This window comes from Pelmatolapia mariae, linkage group LG3_W, assembly GCF_036321145.2.
Source record: "Pelmatolapia mariae isolate MD_Pm_ZW linkage group LG3_W, Pm_UMD_F_2, whole genome shotgun sequence".
Lineage (NCBI taxonomy): Eukaryota > Metazoa > Chordata > Actinopteri > Cichliformes > Cichlidae > Pelmatolapia > Pelmatolapia mariae.
The window spans coordinates 28895473-28913683 of record NC_086229.1 but is presented as its reverse complement, the minus strand read 5'-3'; the positions used below and the strand labels follow the sequence as shown (position 1 = coordinate 28913683).

The following is an 18211-nucleotide window of genomic DNA, read 5'->3' as shown; positions in this document are numbered from 1 at the left end:
TTTCAAAACAGACTCGATACTTTGTGGAGTTATTATTAGTATTTCATCACTGAGACCCTTTAACCGATTTAAGCCTGACCAGAAACACATCAAAGTAAATCCTGTTCATTTATTAATCACCAGGAGATATCACATAAAAAGATGTGTCAAAGTCAGGGGTTAAAAGTGGTTAAAGGGGTTTTTTTTGTTTTTGTTTTTGCCACAACACCTGAACGACTGCACGTGTTGTTAGTTGCAGTAATTCAGCGTCTAGCTAGCTCTGCTGAAGGGGAGCAGGCATAAAGGGAGTAATATTTTTTAGTGTCAGGTCATTTCTGCTGATGGATTTAAATAAAAAAAAACAGTGTCTGACTGGTGCACAGTGGCTGTGGTTTCATGGCCACAGTTAGCTTACATCAAGTGTAGCAGAGATTCATATGAATGACAAAGAGCAGCAGGTCAGCTGATCACAGCCTGTAAAAATAATCATGCTGTTTGTAGGTAGAACTTAACAAAAAAGCATTTTTCTGCTTAAAAAAGTAAGTTGTCTACATGTACACGTTTCCGTAAGTTGACTAATCAATGTTAAAAGTCAGTGCAACACAAAATTAAAAATCACCTCCTTAATTTCCCATATGGAAAAGATATATATAAATCTTATAAAGTCTGTATCGGTCTTGTGTGAAACTTGTATGAAAGGCATACGAGAGTGAAAACAGATATAAGGTCCCTTGAAAAATTATATAAATGAAACTTGTATTTTTTGGATACTTCCTAAAACAATATATGAAAGTAATTAGGAAGTGGCCACTTTCATGAGTAAATCATATAAGCCTTATATGATTTACTATATGAAGCAAGCCAAATCTGATGCAAGTCTTTTATAAGTTTTTTCTATTTCTTTTCCATATGGGTTAAATGTTTGAGTACATTGAACAAAATACTTTTGTGATCAATCAATAACAAAAAATATTAAGTTTGTGTAACATGTAAAAGCGAGTTTAAACATCCTTCACGTTTGAGTTGCCACGCACTGGACCATAACATAATAATTGAAACTACCGTTAAAAGCAAAAGAAGAAACAGAGGTTGGCAACACTACCTGGTAAGTTTCTTGTTTTATACTCTTTTATTATTATGTACTAGTTCTATAAGTTTACTGTGTAAGTTTAGTCTGACAATGGCAGCTACATGATGTAAACTGAAACTTAGCCTTAGCCTGTTATTTGAGTTGTTACTCTACAAAAGTAAAAGGCATGGTATTTTTTTCTGTTATTACTTAAATCTGTCACTTTGGTGGTTACTTTGGTTAGTCATAGGTTTGTATGAGACCATGCATGCAGCACAGGGCAACCCCGTAGCATATGTTTGTATCATCACGGGCACAACAGCATTCTTCTCGCTTTGTGGGAGTAGAGGTGTGTTTTCCCGAGAGTGTGTTGGGTAAGTTAACAAAGCACTGAATTCTAGTGATGTGCGGATCGATCCTGAAATATCGATTCCTCCGATACCAATCATTTATGTTCTAGAATCGATTCTCACATTAAAATATCGATATTTTAGTAATTTAGGGTAAATTTGTAGTTTATCATTAACAGGAACACAGTGGAAAGAAACTATAACATTCGGATTGTCTACATTCAAAGGAACTACTTCATCTTCCGCCTTTCATAGTCATGTGCGGAAATACGGCTGTCTGTCTCGCAGCCCCTTGGCGTGCGCACTCACAACAATGGCTGAGCGTAATTAGAGTCATGTGCGGACGTATTTTACCTCCACAAAAACTGAGACGTGGTTTGCGATACATGTGGCAAAAACGTGAGGTGTTGTGGCCATACTAAGGAGATATTCAAAAGGGCTGTTGGGGGGGGGATAAATACATTTTACAGTGTTTATTTATCGGATAAAATACGTTAAATGTCTGGAAACAGCGGGGGTGTCCAAATTCAGAGGCTGCTTCCACCTGAGGACCCGGCCGTCGCGGTCTAAAGAAAGCCGGGTAGTACGGCACGAGATCCGTCGGTGGAGTGAAACTGCCGTCTGCTCTTTGCTATCTAAAATATAACAGGGCGCTGGCGTAAACTCTCGACCGTCTCACACTTCGTTTAATCAGTTTTCTGTTTGACGTTTATTCAGCTGTGTGAAAACCCTGGAGTAACCCTCCTGAGGGATTAATAAAGTTAAATTTAATTTAATCTAATCTAATAACTTTAATCTAAAACCGATTTACTCACGAACAAATAAAACACTGAAAAAGCCAAACAATAACATTTTTAAGTTATGAAAGTGACTTATGCATCATGTTTAAGTAGTGAAAGACCGCGGGGGTTTGAAAACGATGTGTCGATCGGCTCAGATATTTGAAGTTTACACAGCTACATTCTCACCTGAAAATATGTTAAAAGTTTTTTTGCGACCCAGAAAGAGAAATAAGAGTAATATTAAAACTAAGTAGCTGTCGTCATTGTTGGAAACTGGAATTGGCTGGGCCGCGCTATGAATTCTGCAATATGGTTTTTCAATTTTGTTGTCCGGGTGGAAAATCGGGAGAAATTCGGGAGAATGGTGGCTCCGGGAGATTTTCGGGAGGGGCACTGAAATTCGGGATTCTCCTGGAAAAATCGGGAGGGTTGGCATGTATGGTTGTGGCAACATCACTAACCTTGTCAAACACCTCAGAGTAAATCATATCACAGAATATGACGAGCGTATGTTGAGACGAACTGAAGAGGAGGAGAGGGACAGGTGCTGCTAGGGCGAGACAGACGTCTCTCACGGAGTCCTTTAGTGCTGCAGGCAGGCAAGGTGTTCAAATAGCGCACAACTTCAGTTTTTTTATTTCTATATGATGAACCCTGCATTATTAAGTGATAAAAACAAGTAATCTGATGTCCTGTAATTATTATGAAGCTATAATTTGAGATACAATAAATAAAATAAGTTTTTGTACAAAGTATCGGTATCGGATCAGTATCGTCGATACCACCCTGAGTATTACTTGGTATCGGATCGGAAAGGAAATCAGTGGTATCGCACATCACTACTGAATTCTAAATAGATGAATTACAAGTTATATTTACACTTTAAAATGTCATCTTTAAAGACCTGAAATTTGATGGCTTTAATCATAATTTAGCAGAGTAGAGTTGTTGTTGTTTTTTTGTTTTTTAAAAAGGTTAGCTAGCCATTTCTTTTAGCTAGCAAACGTGCCTCACAAATAAGAGAGTACATTGTCAGTTTTTCCACTTATAATTAAAATTTTTCACTTGTCAGGGTACAATAAATTGTTATCAGGAGAGAGTCCAGCCATTTCCCTCTGAGTTTGAAGTGTGTAATCCACTTGGTACCTCAAGAAAAAAAGCACAAAATTACAGCACTGTATTGGATTTTAGCTAATGTACCGCCATTGCTCAGGTGACATTGTGTATTACATTAACATTTTGTACTATTTAATTGTGTCTTCTTCTTCTTCTTTTTCCACAGATGAATAATGAATTGTAAAGGATCACCACTGTTAACTTGGAAATAACATTCATAAAAACTGGACCAGTATTCCCTGGCCTCTTCAGAAGGAGGTGATGCAAAAATTAAGATCAAGCGCATCAGGAACATGCTGCAAGAGGTGATAAAAAAAAGTAATTGAATAAAACTTATAATCTTACTCAACAAAAGTTAAAGATTTAATTCTTTATCTCAGGAGCATTGCTGGCTATGTTTTACTTAAGAGTGAATAAGTGATAATCAGAGGTGGACATAGTAAAAATTTGCTGAAGAAAACATCACTTAAAATATGTTTTTCTGTTTTCTGTGTTGTCAGAGTCAAAAATATAGTGATGTATTTGTAACGTAATGGGTAACTGAGATTCAAGAGAAAAAAATGAAACTTGGATGCATAAGTATTTTGCACCTCATAAGTGAGTTGAAAAGACGTTAATGTAACTTTTGGTCACATTATTGCAAATGGAGGTGGTTAAATTTAAATAGATACTTTCGATGTCACAGGTAACTTGACAGTAAAATATTTGTCATATTACAGAAAATGTGAAGAGAAAAACCTGAGGTAATAATTCGGAGTGTTACAAGTACAGTGGTTTGCAAAAGTATTCGTCCCCCTTGAACTTTGCCCCAATGAAAACCATGATAAACATTTTTCATTTTTCAGTCCAAATTTATTATAACAAAAACTAACTCATTCCTTTAACGTTAGGATTTCATCTTAGACTACTGGCCTTAAATTTGTAATGTTTTTTTATCTGTCCGCCATTTTTCCACATTTGAAGCATGCATTAAATGTGCCCCTGCAAATAAAATACTGATGGATCAAACTCAGTGTTGGTGCCAATCTTTGACCAATATAAAGGCCTAATCATAATAACAATAAAATATTACTTGAAATGTATTTTATAAAAAATATTTAAGGTTTTTGTTTTTTTTTCGGCTAAAATAACAGTGCGCTCATGTAAAGACACTGGGATTTAAAGGGTTGAAACCCCAAAATATATAATTAATACTTGATATGAATATTTTAGGCAGAAGTAGTTTTAAAAGAGTGACTCAGTTAAAGTGGAAAAATATTAATATACAATTTTATAGGGCATGGCGGTTTTTTGGCCTTAGGACCACGAGTGTAACTGTCATGGTCCTGGGTCGGTGACCCAGCGCTTTAAGTTTATTATTATCCTTTTTCTAGTTTATTCTGATTTTGTATTTGTTCTTAGGGTTTGAGTTGTGTGTTTCTTTCATTCCTACCTGTGTCTCTCCTTTGTGTTCTGTTCGTGTCCCCAATTGGTTGTGTAAAACAGTCTGTGAGTTTCCTGCTTTACTTTGTAGGTTTGTGTCTTGTTATGTCCATCAGTTCCAGCTGTGTCCCCTCCTGTCTGCCATTTCCTAATTACCTGGTGTGTGTATTTATATTGCGTGTCTGCCTGTGCTCCTGGTCGCGTCGTCTGTGTCCATTCCCTATGTTTCCCTACGTCTCCCTGTTCTGCCGTCCTCATCTGCCATCTCTGAGTTTCTCCCGCTGACCTTATGTTCCAGGTTTGTTTGTTAGTTTCACCCAGTTTAGGTTTATGTTCAGTCCTGCCCTCACTTCTGTTATTTTCACTGTAAATAAACCTCCACTCGCATCTCCATCACGGTCTGCATCTTGGGTCCTCATTTATTCATCACACGACTGCTGCCCGAGTCGTGACAGTAACTATATTTGAAATCACCCTGAGACGCATGGTACCTAAGTAAATAAAAGTTATTCTAAACTTCCAATCCCACAGATAAAGTTCCCAGTTGAAACATGTGGCTCTGCCCTGTGAACTTTGGTTCACACTGGATTCTTGTGGTATGTGTTCATTTAGTTATTAATTAGCGTAATTTGTTGTGAAGCAGTTTCTGGATGAATGTGTTATTATTAAATTGGTTTTCATTGGCAAAAACTATTTTACTTTCTAATTTATTTATTTTCTTTAGATTGTCAACATTTCTAGACCTCAGGGGGAATTAATATTGTTATGACAGGAAAATTCTGCGCAACTGGAGGTATGTATGATACTGAGGTATTATTGTTTGAAAAAACATTTCTCATTTCATTATGAATTGCTTTTTCAACTAGGAATTTCTTGAGGATGCGAGGGCATGAAGACACCCTGGAGTGGCAGTTGCAGACTCTCCAACACAATAAGCAACAGGATTCCAGCAGTTGCGGAGTTTTACTGTTAAAAGCACTTATTCAAATGATTCAATTTATTGTAAACTATAATTAAGAGTTTACATTATAAATATGATAAATCTCACAGTTTGTAGAAGACTATCTTGCTTTTGGAGAAGTCAGTGGGGTGTTAACCACTACGTAAGCAGTTGTGCTGGAGCGAATGGAGATAGCTTGCATCCTACTTGAACATCGAGGTAAGTCCAGTAATGTCCTTATCATGTTAGAGTGTGTACTTCCAATTTAAATAGTGCTTTATAAACAGATTATTATTATTTTTTTATTAAAGCTGCACTTTGTGAAAAATATATTTAATTTGTTACAAATTAAATGAAAATCTGTTTTTTTTTAATTTATTTATATTTTTATCAATTAAAGAAATAATGTTTGAACAACAGCAAATAAAAATGAATGTGTTTTAGGTAACACCGAGGACTACTGCATTGTTTGCTCTGTGTTGCATGCTGATTGTCACGTCTGGGGCAGCAGTCGTGTGGTGGAGTGAATGAGACCCAAGTTGCAGACAGCGGCGGAGGTGTGAGTGAGTTTATTTACAGTGCACAATAACAAAGGCGAAGGCAGAACCGAACATAAACCTAAACTGGGGGAAAACTAATAATGACAAAACACGAAACCATAACTCACAAGGTCACACGCAGGGAAAGACATAAGGAGGTACGCAGGGAATAGAGAGCTGGAAACAGAGAGCAGGATGTGGAGCAGAGAGACGCAGAGATGACTAAATGACGCAGAATAACACAGACGAACCTACGGGGAACACAGGTAACCAGACACTATATATACACATGCTGAGGAACACAAAACAGCAAACCGGAGGGAGGCACAGCTGATCCTAATTACACAGATGAGACAGGGAGAGCACAAAACGGAACACAGAGGAGTCACACATGGGACTACGAAGTAAAACAGGAAGTATACACTGACAAAACCAAGAACACGAAATTGACCGGGAGCATAACTATAACCAAAGACCTAGAACATCCAACCCCAAATACATATAGACAGAACATAACATAATAATAATGATGGTAATAATAATAACAATAATAATAATAAACACAAAATGCTGGGCCAATGACCCAGGACTATGACACTGATGCTGACCGCAGCATGATTGAAATGGTCAAAAAAACCACAACAACACAAGTCTTATTATCATTGCTTGCTAATCATGTTTAAAATGTTATCTAAAGTATTTACCAAAAAGAATATGAGCCATTAATTTTTCCTTTCCAGGTGCAGTGTGATTCTTGCCAATGATGGGCACATTTTGAATGTGCAAAATATAAAGAGAGCAATCTTGAATAGAAATGCAAAAAAAAAATGAGGAAAACATGTAAAACGTTCTAATAAAAACAGCTGTCTTTTCCCCTCCATTTCTTCTTGTATTCTGTGTTAACATTAGATGAATGTGTGCAGGAAGCACGTTTTGATAGTGATTTGGCCATCAGAACGACCTACCTATAGATATGTACGATGGAGGCATAAATCACGTAAGGACGTATTTTCTGATAAGGTAGTACGGATTGTGTGGAAACCTTTTATAACTCAGTAGCATTAGATTGCTGCATTATAAAGATTAGCAATAGAATATTGTTGCATTGAAGTATGAGAGGGTTATCTTAAGGTCAGGCCTTCTTGTAAGGGTAGGTTTCTGTGTAGCTCTAAAAGAGAAGTAGTCAGGCAGGAAGTAACACTTACAGGAAAGGGTGCAAAACAAGCATTAACAAGTGTCTAACAGCACTGGAGAAGTATAAAGAAAGGTATAGATCAGCGTAGAATGGAAAACAGAACTTAGTAGCGAAGCTTAAGGTGCATAGAGAGTTCATGTAAAGGCCACCCACACATAGAGGAAGTGTGAGCATGTGCAGAGAAAGTAGAAATAGAAGTTGGGGCAGAAACCATACAAAGATGTTTTTTATTGAAACTGTGCATGAAGAACACAGAGTATTAAGAAAACAGGATAGGGAGATGCTGAATGAGGAACTCTGAAAAAGTATAAGTGCCCGTCGGATCTGCAGCAGGCTTTTGTACATGGTGAATAAAATTGTCGAATTGAATAAGCGTTCGTCTCGGAGTCATTTCTTGTTCCAGGTCAGAATCAAAGGATCAGGGGGGAAGTCCAATCTTCCATCAATTGATAGACATGACTATAAATTTACGCAAAGGCAGGATATTTTCACAAAGTAGGACGTTTTTCAGAACAGCGCAGACATGAGGCTACTTTACCTGAGTGTAACACTTCCGCTCACAGAGGACTGTCTGCGGAGCTGCTGCAGGTTAAACAGAGACTTACCATTCATAAGGAGCAGGAACACCACCAGCGTCTTCATCCTTCTTTAAAAGCAACTCAAACCGACACAAAGTCCCGTTAAATCCTCTGCTGACCCAACAAACCCACAGCTGGACAGACCTGCAGCTTCCAAACACCCCCACACACAAAGTTTACTTTCGGTTGAACAGGAAGTTAACAGGAAGGGGGACTCTACATCTACGTGCACAAAGGTTGGTGTAACAACAGCACTGTTGTTGACAGACACTGCTCTTCTGACCTGGAGTTCATGATGGTGAGGTGCAGACCCTCTTTTTTTGCCTAGAGAGCTAAGTGCTGTAATAATCACGGCAGTCTATGTAGCACCGGACGCTAATGTAAACACAGCTCTCTCTCTGCTGCTAAATGCCAACACTTCTCACCAGAGCGCCCATCCTAATGCCATCCACATCATAGCAGGGGACTTTAATAAGGCAAATCTCAAGACTGCTTTACCAAAATTTTACCAGCATGTAAAATGCTCAACGAGGGGAAAACACTCTGGATCATGTGTATTCCAACATCAAGCACGCTTACAGAGCATGCTTGATGTTTCTCCTCCACCCAGCATACACCCCCCTCAGCCGGCAAACAAAGCCCATAAAGAGGACCATCACCACCTGGCCCAAGGTCGCTCTCCCCCGATTGCAGGACTGCTTTGAACACACACATTGGGATGTCTTCTACAATGAAGATCTGGCAACATTTACAGATACGGTACTGTCTTACCACAATTACTGTATTGGGAACGTCACTGTGGAAAAGCGCATCCAGGTGTTCCCGAATCAGAAACCTTGGATGACGAGCCAGATCTGTATGCTCCTCCGGGCCCGTGATACAGCCTCCGGGTCGGGTGACAGAGCATTGTACAGCACCGCTCGAGCCAACCTGAGGTGGGGCATCAGAACAGCCAAAGCAGAATACAAGAGGAGAATAGTGGAACATCTTAACGACCCCAGACAGGTGTGGCAAGGCGTACAGACTATTACCAACTAGGCCCAGCGGCTATACTTCCTAAGGGTGCTCAGGAAAGAACAACTACACCCCCCGCTGCTGGTGACCTTCTACAGATCCACCATCGAGAACCTGCTGACCAATGTTCCCTCTAATTTTTCATGTGTCTGAGTGAACACACAAATTCCCCAATACTTTTAATTAACTGCTTTAGCCCACTTACAATGATATCGGCGAGAAATAAAAAATGTAATCCGATCCATTAAATATCAAAAAAGCACCTCACAAAACTTGCGACATGGCGTAACTCGGCTCATAACCGTAGCACGTCGGAGCAGTATGCATCACGTGATAGGACTCTGTGCGAGACCTGTCGGCGGTCTGGTTGAGCATTTGGAGCCTCGCTACCAAACAGGCATTTCATCTCCGAGGAAGTTATCCCAGAGAGAAGTAAAGCAAGTGTGTAAGTTCATCTCTAAATGTTTGTAAAGCGTTCCAGCGTTAAGCTTAACAACCGATATATGGAGCAACTGCCTCTCTCTCTCCCTCCCTCTCCTGCTGCTACTTCAACTGCTTAATGATCAGCTGATCGGCTTTTCTGTCGCGAGTCCGTCTCTCTTGTTTTTTTTATCGCCCAATTCGCGCCAGAAAGAGGAAACCAGCGGCTGAACAACAGCAGCACGTTTAACCTTGATAAGCTGTTGTTAGAATATATTTAATATTACTTTCTACACCAGGATCCTTTTTCTACGTAGCTGACGGCTGGTAACTGTGCAGGCGCGGATCTAGCAAAGTTTAGCCAGGGGGGCCGATAGGGCATGAACAGGGAAAAGGGGGCACAAAGACATACTTTTCTTTCTTATTCTCATTTAAAATGTCTAGCTTTGAATAAATAATTATCTGAATCTTACACCCAAAGTTTTAATCTGATGTAAAATGTATAGAAGTCCACTACTGTATATAGTAACTGTTAAGTCTAATATACCCTAGTAAGCTATAGTACTTTTTCCTTTGAGAAGATACCATCTGTGCAGTCTGCAGTTCTGTTGAAGAAAGATGTTGAATCTATTTAATTATTCTTGAAAAATAATTGATTTCTGTGCTTTTTCTTTCACACTGCATCAAATTAAAGTTGATTACGTCAATTAAGCATCATGAGGAGGAGGGCGGGGGGTGGTTCCCTTTTTTTTTTTTTGCTGGGAGTTTGCAACCCTATTAGTTAGGTTGCTTACTCTTTAAAATACCAGAATACGGAGGATGGTGTAGGTTCAAGTTTATTAGATTGATCAGTATTGCTGAACTATGAAATATTTTGGGTGCAGTGTATTTCTTGCATACAGGTATAACAGAATAGCTTTAGTGTTTTTTTAAAAAAAAAACTTGAGTTTGAACTTATACAAAATGCAGCAAGATATTAAAAAACAGTTTTATTGATTAAAAAACACACTATATCGGATTCATATCGGTATCGGCAGATATCCAAATTTATGATATCGGTATCGGACATAAAAAAGTGGTATCGTGCCATCTCTAATTATGAGTATGAGTCTGTGGTCTGGGAGAGAGTCTGTAACTCTCTGTCTGCAAAATACAGTATATAATGACCAATGTTGGGCAATTAATTATATAGTTACTTCTTCAAAAAAGTTACTGAGTTTTGCAAACAACAAAGTTTTTTGCAGCTGTTTACCTAAAAATGCAGCCAAGGCGTTTTTTTATATAAACATTTCAAACTATTTACAGAACAATCAGCTGTTCTGCATCAAATTTGATGCCACACAAATTATTTGTGCCACTCCAAAAACTAATTTCTGTCCACTATGAGATAAAGGAGAACAACAGCCTGATACCTGCAGGCCTGACAACAGGAGATGTATCACTCCTGTAACACCTGTAACATTCAGCAGTCGCCTCATTGTTCTGACACACACAACAAAACTATTGACTACACTACACACTGACTACACAAGATTTGCGCTAAACGTCTCAAATCTCTCACATCTCAAACCACCGCTGTCACTCCTAAAACTTCCCCCCTTCCTAAACAACTAAATGCCATGTTGCCATATCATGTTTTGATTGGTCGACATGGTACATTTTTCGACCAATAGGAAAGGGTGGGTTTTTTTTGGTGTTGTCTTTGCTCACAGACGGAGAGTGCTTTTGAGCGTTTTCCTTATAAAACATCGTTTTTACCAGGGCTGGAGGGTGTATGTTATGATTCAGTGTTATGGATATTGTTGTACTGTGTTTTTTGTCTGCCACACCAGAGGGTGGCATAGTTTGTGTCCTGTGTTATTGCTGCTATGTGAGTTCCAGGTGGAGGCTGACCATTGGTGGAGGACTGGGAGAGGCCGGCTATAAATGAGGACCCTTCTCAACTGGCACGTCCCCCCCCCCCCCCCCCCCCCCCCCGCCTACTTCCTGTTCCCAATGAACTGTGCATGTGGCTGCGTGTGAATTTGTATTCTGGAAGCTTTTTCCATGTTGTAAATAGTGTTGTATATTGATGTAAATAGTTGTCAATATTTAATTTTACTCGGTAGCTGTAGGGGTGAGAAGCCATTTTTCTTTGGGAACCTTTTCTCCTGTTTTAGGTTAGGGAGGCAGGTAAGACACCTGTAATTTTCTTTTGGGGTTTTCTGTAAAGGTAAGCCAGCTGCATTTCATTTCTAGAGTTTTTGGTTTGTTGTTTTGGCCATGCTCACCCTGACGCCCGCTACCTTTTGGGCCTTAATAAACTGACTGGCTGTTGTGAAATCCGTGGCAGTTGTGTTTTTGGTTCGTCTTCCTTGAGAGCAGGGAGTGTGGGGGCAGTTCTCCTTATTTTTATTTTCCGTATGTTGCACGCCAGGTTTCCCTGGGCTGGGGTGTAACAATAGTTTTTAATGTGCTAAAGCATGTTTGCCCTTTTATAGAGCTGTTTCTAATGTCGTTATACTATGTATAATGACAAAAAAGGCTTTCAGTTCAATCCTGTTTAAATCTGATTCATGAGGCAGTAATAAGATCTGCCACAGATTAATAACATAATGTGAGTTATGGAACAGCCTTAATAAATTAAGAGTAATATCATCACCTGTCATTAACTTTCACTTAAGTCAAAGCTTTCATTCATTTGAGATCTGACATAGCCTATTATCAATGTGATTTATGATATGTCTCATGTACTCATGAGAAAAGAAGTCAAATATGACTCTTTAATATTTCTTTTAAATTATCTATGTTGAATCTATCAAAATTTTAAATAATAAACAATTAAATAGTAAAAGTGGGAGATGGTGACATGAGTGGGAATCTGTTTTGTATTTTTTTATTTTACTTTTATTGTTAAATCAGTAAAAAAAAATCATAATAAAAACTATTAAATTGTAGTCATGCTTTTTATGAGTGTGATGTGATTAGTGGTAGATCCTGTGTTTGTGTATCTCAGCCTATGAGCAATCATTGAACCAACCTTAAAGAAGGGTCTTCATTTGTTCTTGGAAGATGTTTCTGCTCTCATGTGATACCTGGAGAGTCTCAGGTATGTTACTCCTGTCACCTTGGAGGTGGTGCTGAGGGTGATTGATCCACTATTGATCATGTGAGTCACCACATAAAGTATGAAACATGGCGTGGGTCATTACCAGTGTTGGGTAAATTACTTTAAATTAGTAACTTAGTTACATTACTAGTTACTTCTATCAAAAGTAACTCAGTTACAGTATAAATAAAATGTTCACATTGTCTTCCCAACAGTTTCACTAACATCTACACTGGATGGCCAGGAAGCATTCGCGATGTCTTCTCAGGCGCTTCTCCGGCGCTGATAATTGGCGTCTGTCTTGTGTCAGTGACGTAAAAGACGGATTTAATGCGACATGACTGTTCAAACAGCAGTCGCTTTCTAAAACATCGGATATGTATCTGATTCAGTACCACATACGAAAGTGACCTAGATCGGATTTGAAAATATCAGATTTGTGCCATTCACACTGTCATACCATGATCGGATAAGGGTCGCATAGGTTTAAAAAAAATCGGATTTGATGCGCTTTCGCCTGCAGTGTGAACGTAGCCATATAGACACAGACACAAACATGCATTCCCACCCTCATGCACACATATACAAATACTTAGCACTCACCCAACGTAAGGATAATAATAATAATAATAATAATAATAATAATAATAATAATAATGGATTGCATTTATATAGCGCTTTTCGGGGCCCTCAAAGCGCTTTACAATTCCATTATTCATTCACTCTCACATTCACACACTGGTGTAGGCAAGCTACTGCTGTAGCCACAGCTGCCCTGGGGCAGACTGACAGAGGCGAGGCTGCCATATCGCGCCATCGGCCCCTCTGGCCTAAATGTACATGTACACACAATCACACTCCCAAACATACTCTATACCCCGGGTCCAGGTACCCTCGCCCCCAGAGGGGGAAACGGCACCTAGACCCAGGAGATGTTACCCTTTCCCCTGGGGTGGAGGCAAGCAGACCGCCCCAGGCTCCGCAGCAGCAGGGAGGCCCCGCATCCCAGATCCCAACGGCCAACACCTCCTCCCAGATGGTATTCACAGATGGTATCTTCCCAAAGGAAAAAGTACTATAGCTTACTAGGGTATATTAGACATTTAACAGTTACTATATACAGTAATGGATTTCTATATATTTTACATCAGATTAAAACTTTGGGTGTAAGATTCAGATAATTATTTATTCAAAGCTAGACATTTTAAATGAGAATAAGAAAGAAAAGTATGTCTTTGTGCCCCCTTTTCCTGTTAATGCCCTATCGGCCCCCCTGGCTAAACTTTGCTAGATCCGCGCCTGCACAGTTACCAGGATGCTCCATATATCGGTTGTTAAGCTTAACGTGGGAACGCTTCACAAACATTCACAGATGAACTTACACACTTGCTTTACTTCTCTCTGGGATAACTTCCTCGGAGATGAAATGCTGGTTTGGTAGCGAGGCTACAAATACACACAGCCGCTCTATCACGTGATGCATACTGCTCTGACATGCTACGGTTATGAGCCGAATTACGCCGTGTCGCAAGTTCTGTGAGGTGCTTTTTTGATATTTAATGGATTGGATTACATTTTTTATTTCTCGCCGATATCCGATCCAGTAATTTACGTCAGTATCGGACCGATACCGATACCGATATGTAATATCGGATCGGTCCATCTCTATTACAGGCTGACTTTAATGTGTTTCTACACATGCTTGTCCTCTGGTCATGTGATCATGTGGTTTGTAGGAACGCTCCTCTTCCTCAGAGGATCCAACTGTGCTTCCTCTCCTCTCTCCTCCACCTGTTACAGTGAGGGAACGTCCTCCATGATGGAGGAGCTGCTGGAAAGTGCTGAGAGTTTCCTCCAGAGTGAGACCTCTGTCACAGTTCAGAGGATCTACGGCAGCAGAGACAAGGACAGATTTCCATGTACATATTGAAATGATCTAAGAGGCCCTGAGAGCTCCCTATGATCAGGGCTATGAGGGCAGAGACAGCTAAGAAGCTGCTGCTGACTTTGAGTTTAGACGCTGAGATGGATGCAGGTTTGTGAGCAGGAAACAGAAGCAGGGATGGAAGATAAGATCCTCATGACCATAGACAAGAACATCAAGCAGGTCAACATGATTCAGAGAGATGCCAGAGAACAGCACACACTCAGGTCACTGCAAAGTTTCACCTTCAGATAAAAATGTTTGGTGTCCACCAAAGGAAAATCAGCAGGACTGTGATTTTACAGCATTTTTATAAGTGCACTTTCATTTAAGCTTAAATACATTTTAATTTGTCCAAGGGCCAAAATAACAGGAACACAAACAGACTGGTGTAAATTCAGCTCACACAGACTCGTTTTGTTCTCTACATGCAGACCAGCTGTGCTCATATGTGCAGTTACAGCTCATTTAGAGGCAGGAATATCCTGCTATGTCCCTGTTAGGACCTGCTTCTTTGACTGCTCACCACTCAAACAGCTTCATGAAATTAGCAGTAAGAGCAGATGTGGATCCACAGCAAACATGTATGTTGGTCAGAATCAATGAAAGAAGCTCAGAAAGCTCTTCAGTGAAATCAGTGTTAGAAATGAAACACACAGCACAGCATGCTGGGTAATTACAAGGACTCCCATCAGGCACAGGGAGGCACGTCCCCTTAACTACTCATGCTGATTAACACAACACACACATGTTACATGCACTTCTCTCCACCACTACTAGATGTCTCCACACTCTGTGCTGACTCCAATGAATGATCAGAGCCGCTGAGCCTGTTTGCAGACAGAGGAGGAGCTCCTGGTGATCCGTGTGGGACTAAAAAGCTCTGATAACGTCCATCCAGCAGCTGATAACAGGGACATTTGGTGCCATGTCAGAGCTGCACAGTCAATCATCAGTTTGGCTCTTTAGTTTGAAGAGTTCAAAGCAGCAGCAGAGAATCTAAAGTGTGTCACACAGCACCAAGTTTCCTTTGGTCACATATGAAATGTGAGTCAGAGCTTCAGCTACACAACAACACACACACAGCAGCTGATTGTAACATGAGCTCATCTGAAAGCCACCAAGAAGAATCCAGTGATTTGAAAGTTGCTGCTTTGGATTGTTAGTTTGATCTGAATCAGAATCCAGTGTTTGATGGAAATCTCCTCCTGCTGCACTTCAACACATTAAAGAGAGAGAGATGATGATGAGAGCAGAGAGAGGAAGGTGTACTTACCGTGCAGGAGGATCACAAACACCACAAACATCTTCATGTTCCTGTCAAACTCAGAGACTCTTTAAAAGCCCTTCAGGACATCAGCTCACAGCAGCTCTCACTTTCCTCTGCTGATCATCTACTGACACTCTCACACTGCTCACACTGTCACAGAGTTCAGCTTCACACTTTGTTAAAGCACATCTGTGGAATGAAGTCCGGCCAGCCACAGATCACTTCTGAGGAAAGAGGAGGACGTTCAGCCTCCCAGTAGTGTAACTGCTCCAGGTTCACAGCGACACACAGAAAGTTCAAAGTCCTGTCACATGACCGTCATTTACAACCAGCCCAGAGCAATTTTGTGAATCAAACACAATAAAACTGAAATATGAAGCTTTTGTGCTTCACTGAGTTTATGTTAGCATGGATGCTACACACTGCACACACACAACTACAGGAAGCTTCACTCTGTGCTGTACATCAGTGTTTGTGGGATTAATGTGTTGATTTCAGCCTGAGCCAGAACCTTTTTTAATCACAGGTCACAGACTCCTGTGATTTCAGACTCTTTGTGGAGACACTGAACACACCTTTGACCTCCACCAACACAAACAGCTGCACTAAGAAACCAAACAGCGTCTGATATATATGAATGTGATTAATCTGAGAGACCATTATAGTTTCAAAGACCAACAAAACTCACTGAAACTGTGTGTTTGCACAAAGGCTGAAATGTACATGTGTGTTATTATTTCAGATTCATGCACTGAGCTTTAAATCTGTCATTAAAGTGTTCACATGTAAACCAGGCTGTTTTTGTCACTGCACACTTTACTCGGAAACACATGCAGACATGTTCTTCTGTAAATGAAAGAGGGAAACAGAAGTGGTGCTTTATGTTGATCTCAGCTCTACAATCAGGAACGACAGGGAAATAAAAGACAAAGGATCCCAGCAGGAAGAAGAAATGATTAACTATACATGAAATCAAACACTCTGAACTCTGGACTTCAGATCATGAACAGATGAAGGTTTTAAGACAGAAATTAAACTGTGGTGGGGTGTGGTCTGCAGTGTTGTTGCAGAGGAAGAGGACGAACCTGAGCAGCATCCACAATTACCCCTCACCAGCTTACCAACTTTTAGTAAAAGTTACATAAATTAAAAAAACTCAAAACTCAAATACAGAGTTTAAGAAATAAACGGTTCAATGATTTAACTCCATGTTGTCCTCAGTGATCTGCACTCAGGGCCCCGTGATGACAAACTCAGATCGGAGTTTTTGGACATTTTCTACATTTCTGAGAAAGAAAAACATGAAGTCCCCCCAGCTCCCCACCCTTGTTTCTCTGGATGCTGGTTGACATGTTTCTGCGCCCTGATTGGATAAAAGCTGTCTTGGGTCATCCTCTGCTGACCTGTCAGAAAACAGAACATGCAGGAGAAACTATAACAATACAATGGACGGACTCCACAGTTTTAATGTCTGAGCACCACAGCCATGCTCACTGCACTCCTCTCTTCTCCTCTACTCATCTCTCAGGTGGTAGGAACCGCGAGCATGTTCGTAATGAGGAATAAGGATGGGGTGTGTCCCTGCAGCACAAACAGCAGCAGCATCACACACCACCTCTGCTAAAGTGTGACAGGGTGGCTCATGATGTCAGTGCACAGAGCTCTAAGATGATCTCTGGCTGTTACATTATCACAGCACAGACACGTTAGCAGTGAGAGCAGCTCCGTGTGCTTCATGCTTCATTAACAGCATGAAGGTCTGAGGAACACTCTGGTTCCTGTTCTTTAAAGCTCACACACACGTTTAACGGAGAGGGGGGCAGGACCTCAGGTAGTCTCACGTGGGTGAGTCTAGTTTCCTGGACAACAGGTCACCCTGTCAGTGTGAAACTAACACCACACTAGCCTGCACAGGGACCAATGCCGACAAGTGTGCACTGCTGATGGAGAAGTGGCTATGGTGGCTATTTCTGTGACGTTTCTACTCATTTTTCCATATGATAAACAACTGCCCAAACATCACAAGCACATTCTCTTAGTGCTTTTCTAACTTACACCCACCCAATTTACACACACATTCATACTCATCAGAGAGCAATTTGGGGTTAGTATCTTGCTCAAGGATACTTGGCATGCAGACTAGGGGAAGCCAGGAATCAAACCACCAACCTTCAGATGAGTAGATGACCTGTTCTACCGCCTGAGTTACAGCCACCCCAAATGTCACGACTACTTCACTATTAATTTTTTCATGCACAGCCTGTGTGGCATCTAGAACGGTTCTTATTGTGACACCGATTCCTGACCCTTCAGAAACCTGTGCATTGGATCCTCAGTTCTCAGTTCAGTTTAATTATTGATGCAGGGCTGTTATCAAACTGATTATCTTACTACAGTAAAAATGACAAAAGGCTGCATGACCTATGGCACTCTAAGTGGACAGATAAATGCCTATCTGTCACTCTGCTGTAAAATCCAAATCAAAAGTGGCTGATATATGGTGGCTGTGTGGAGGTTTCTTCCTG

General features: G+C 40.4%; 1 protein-coding gene across 1 annotated transcript in view; it reads right to left on the bottom strand.

Annotated features, from left to right (window-relative positions):
- Positions 1–8086, bottom strand: part of LOC135932639 (uncharacterized) — a 38968-nt gene extending 30882 nt beyond the window's left edge. Inside the window, exon 1 of the mRNA XM_065470143.1 lies at positions 7998–8086. Within this exon, the coding sequence (XP_065326215.1) occupies positions 7998–8034 (37 nt within the window). The 5' untranslated portion in view covers positions 8035–8086. The remainder of the gene's footprint in view (positions 1–7997) is intronic.
- Positions 8087–18211: the final 10125 nt, after the last annotated feature.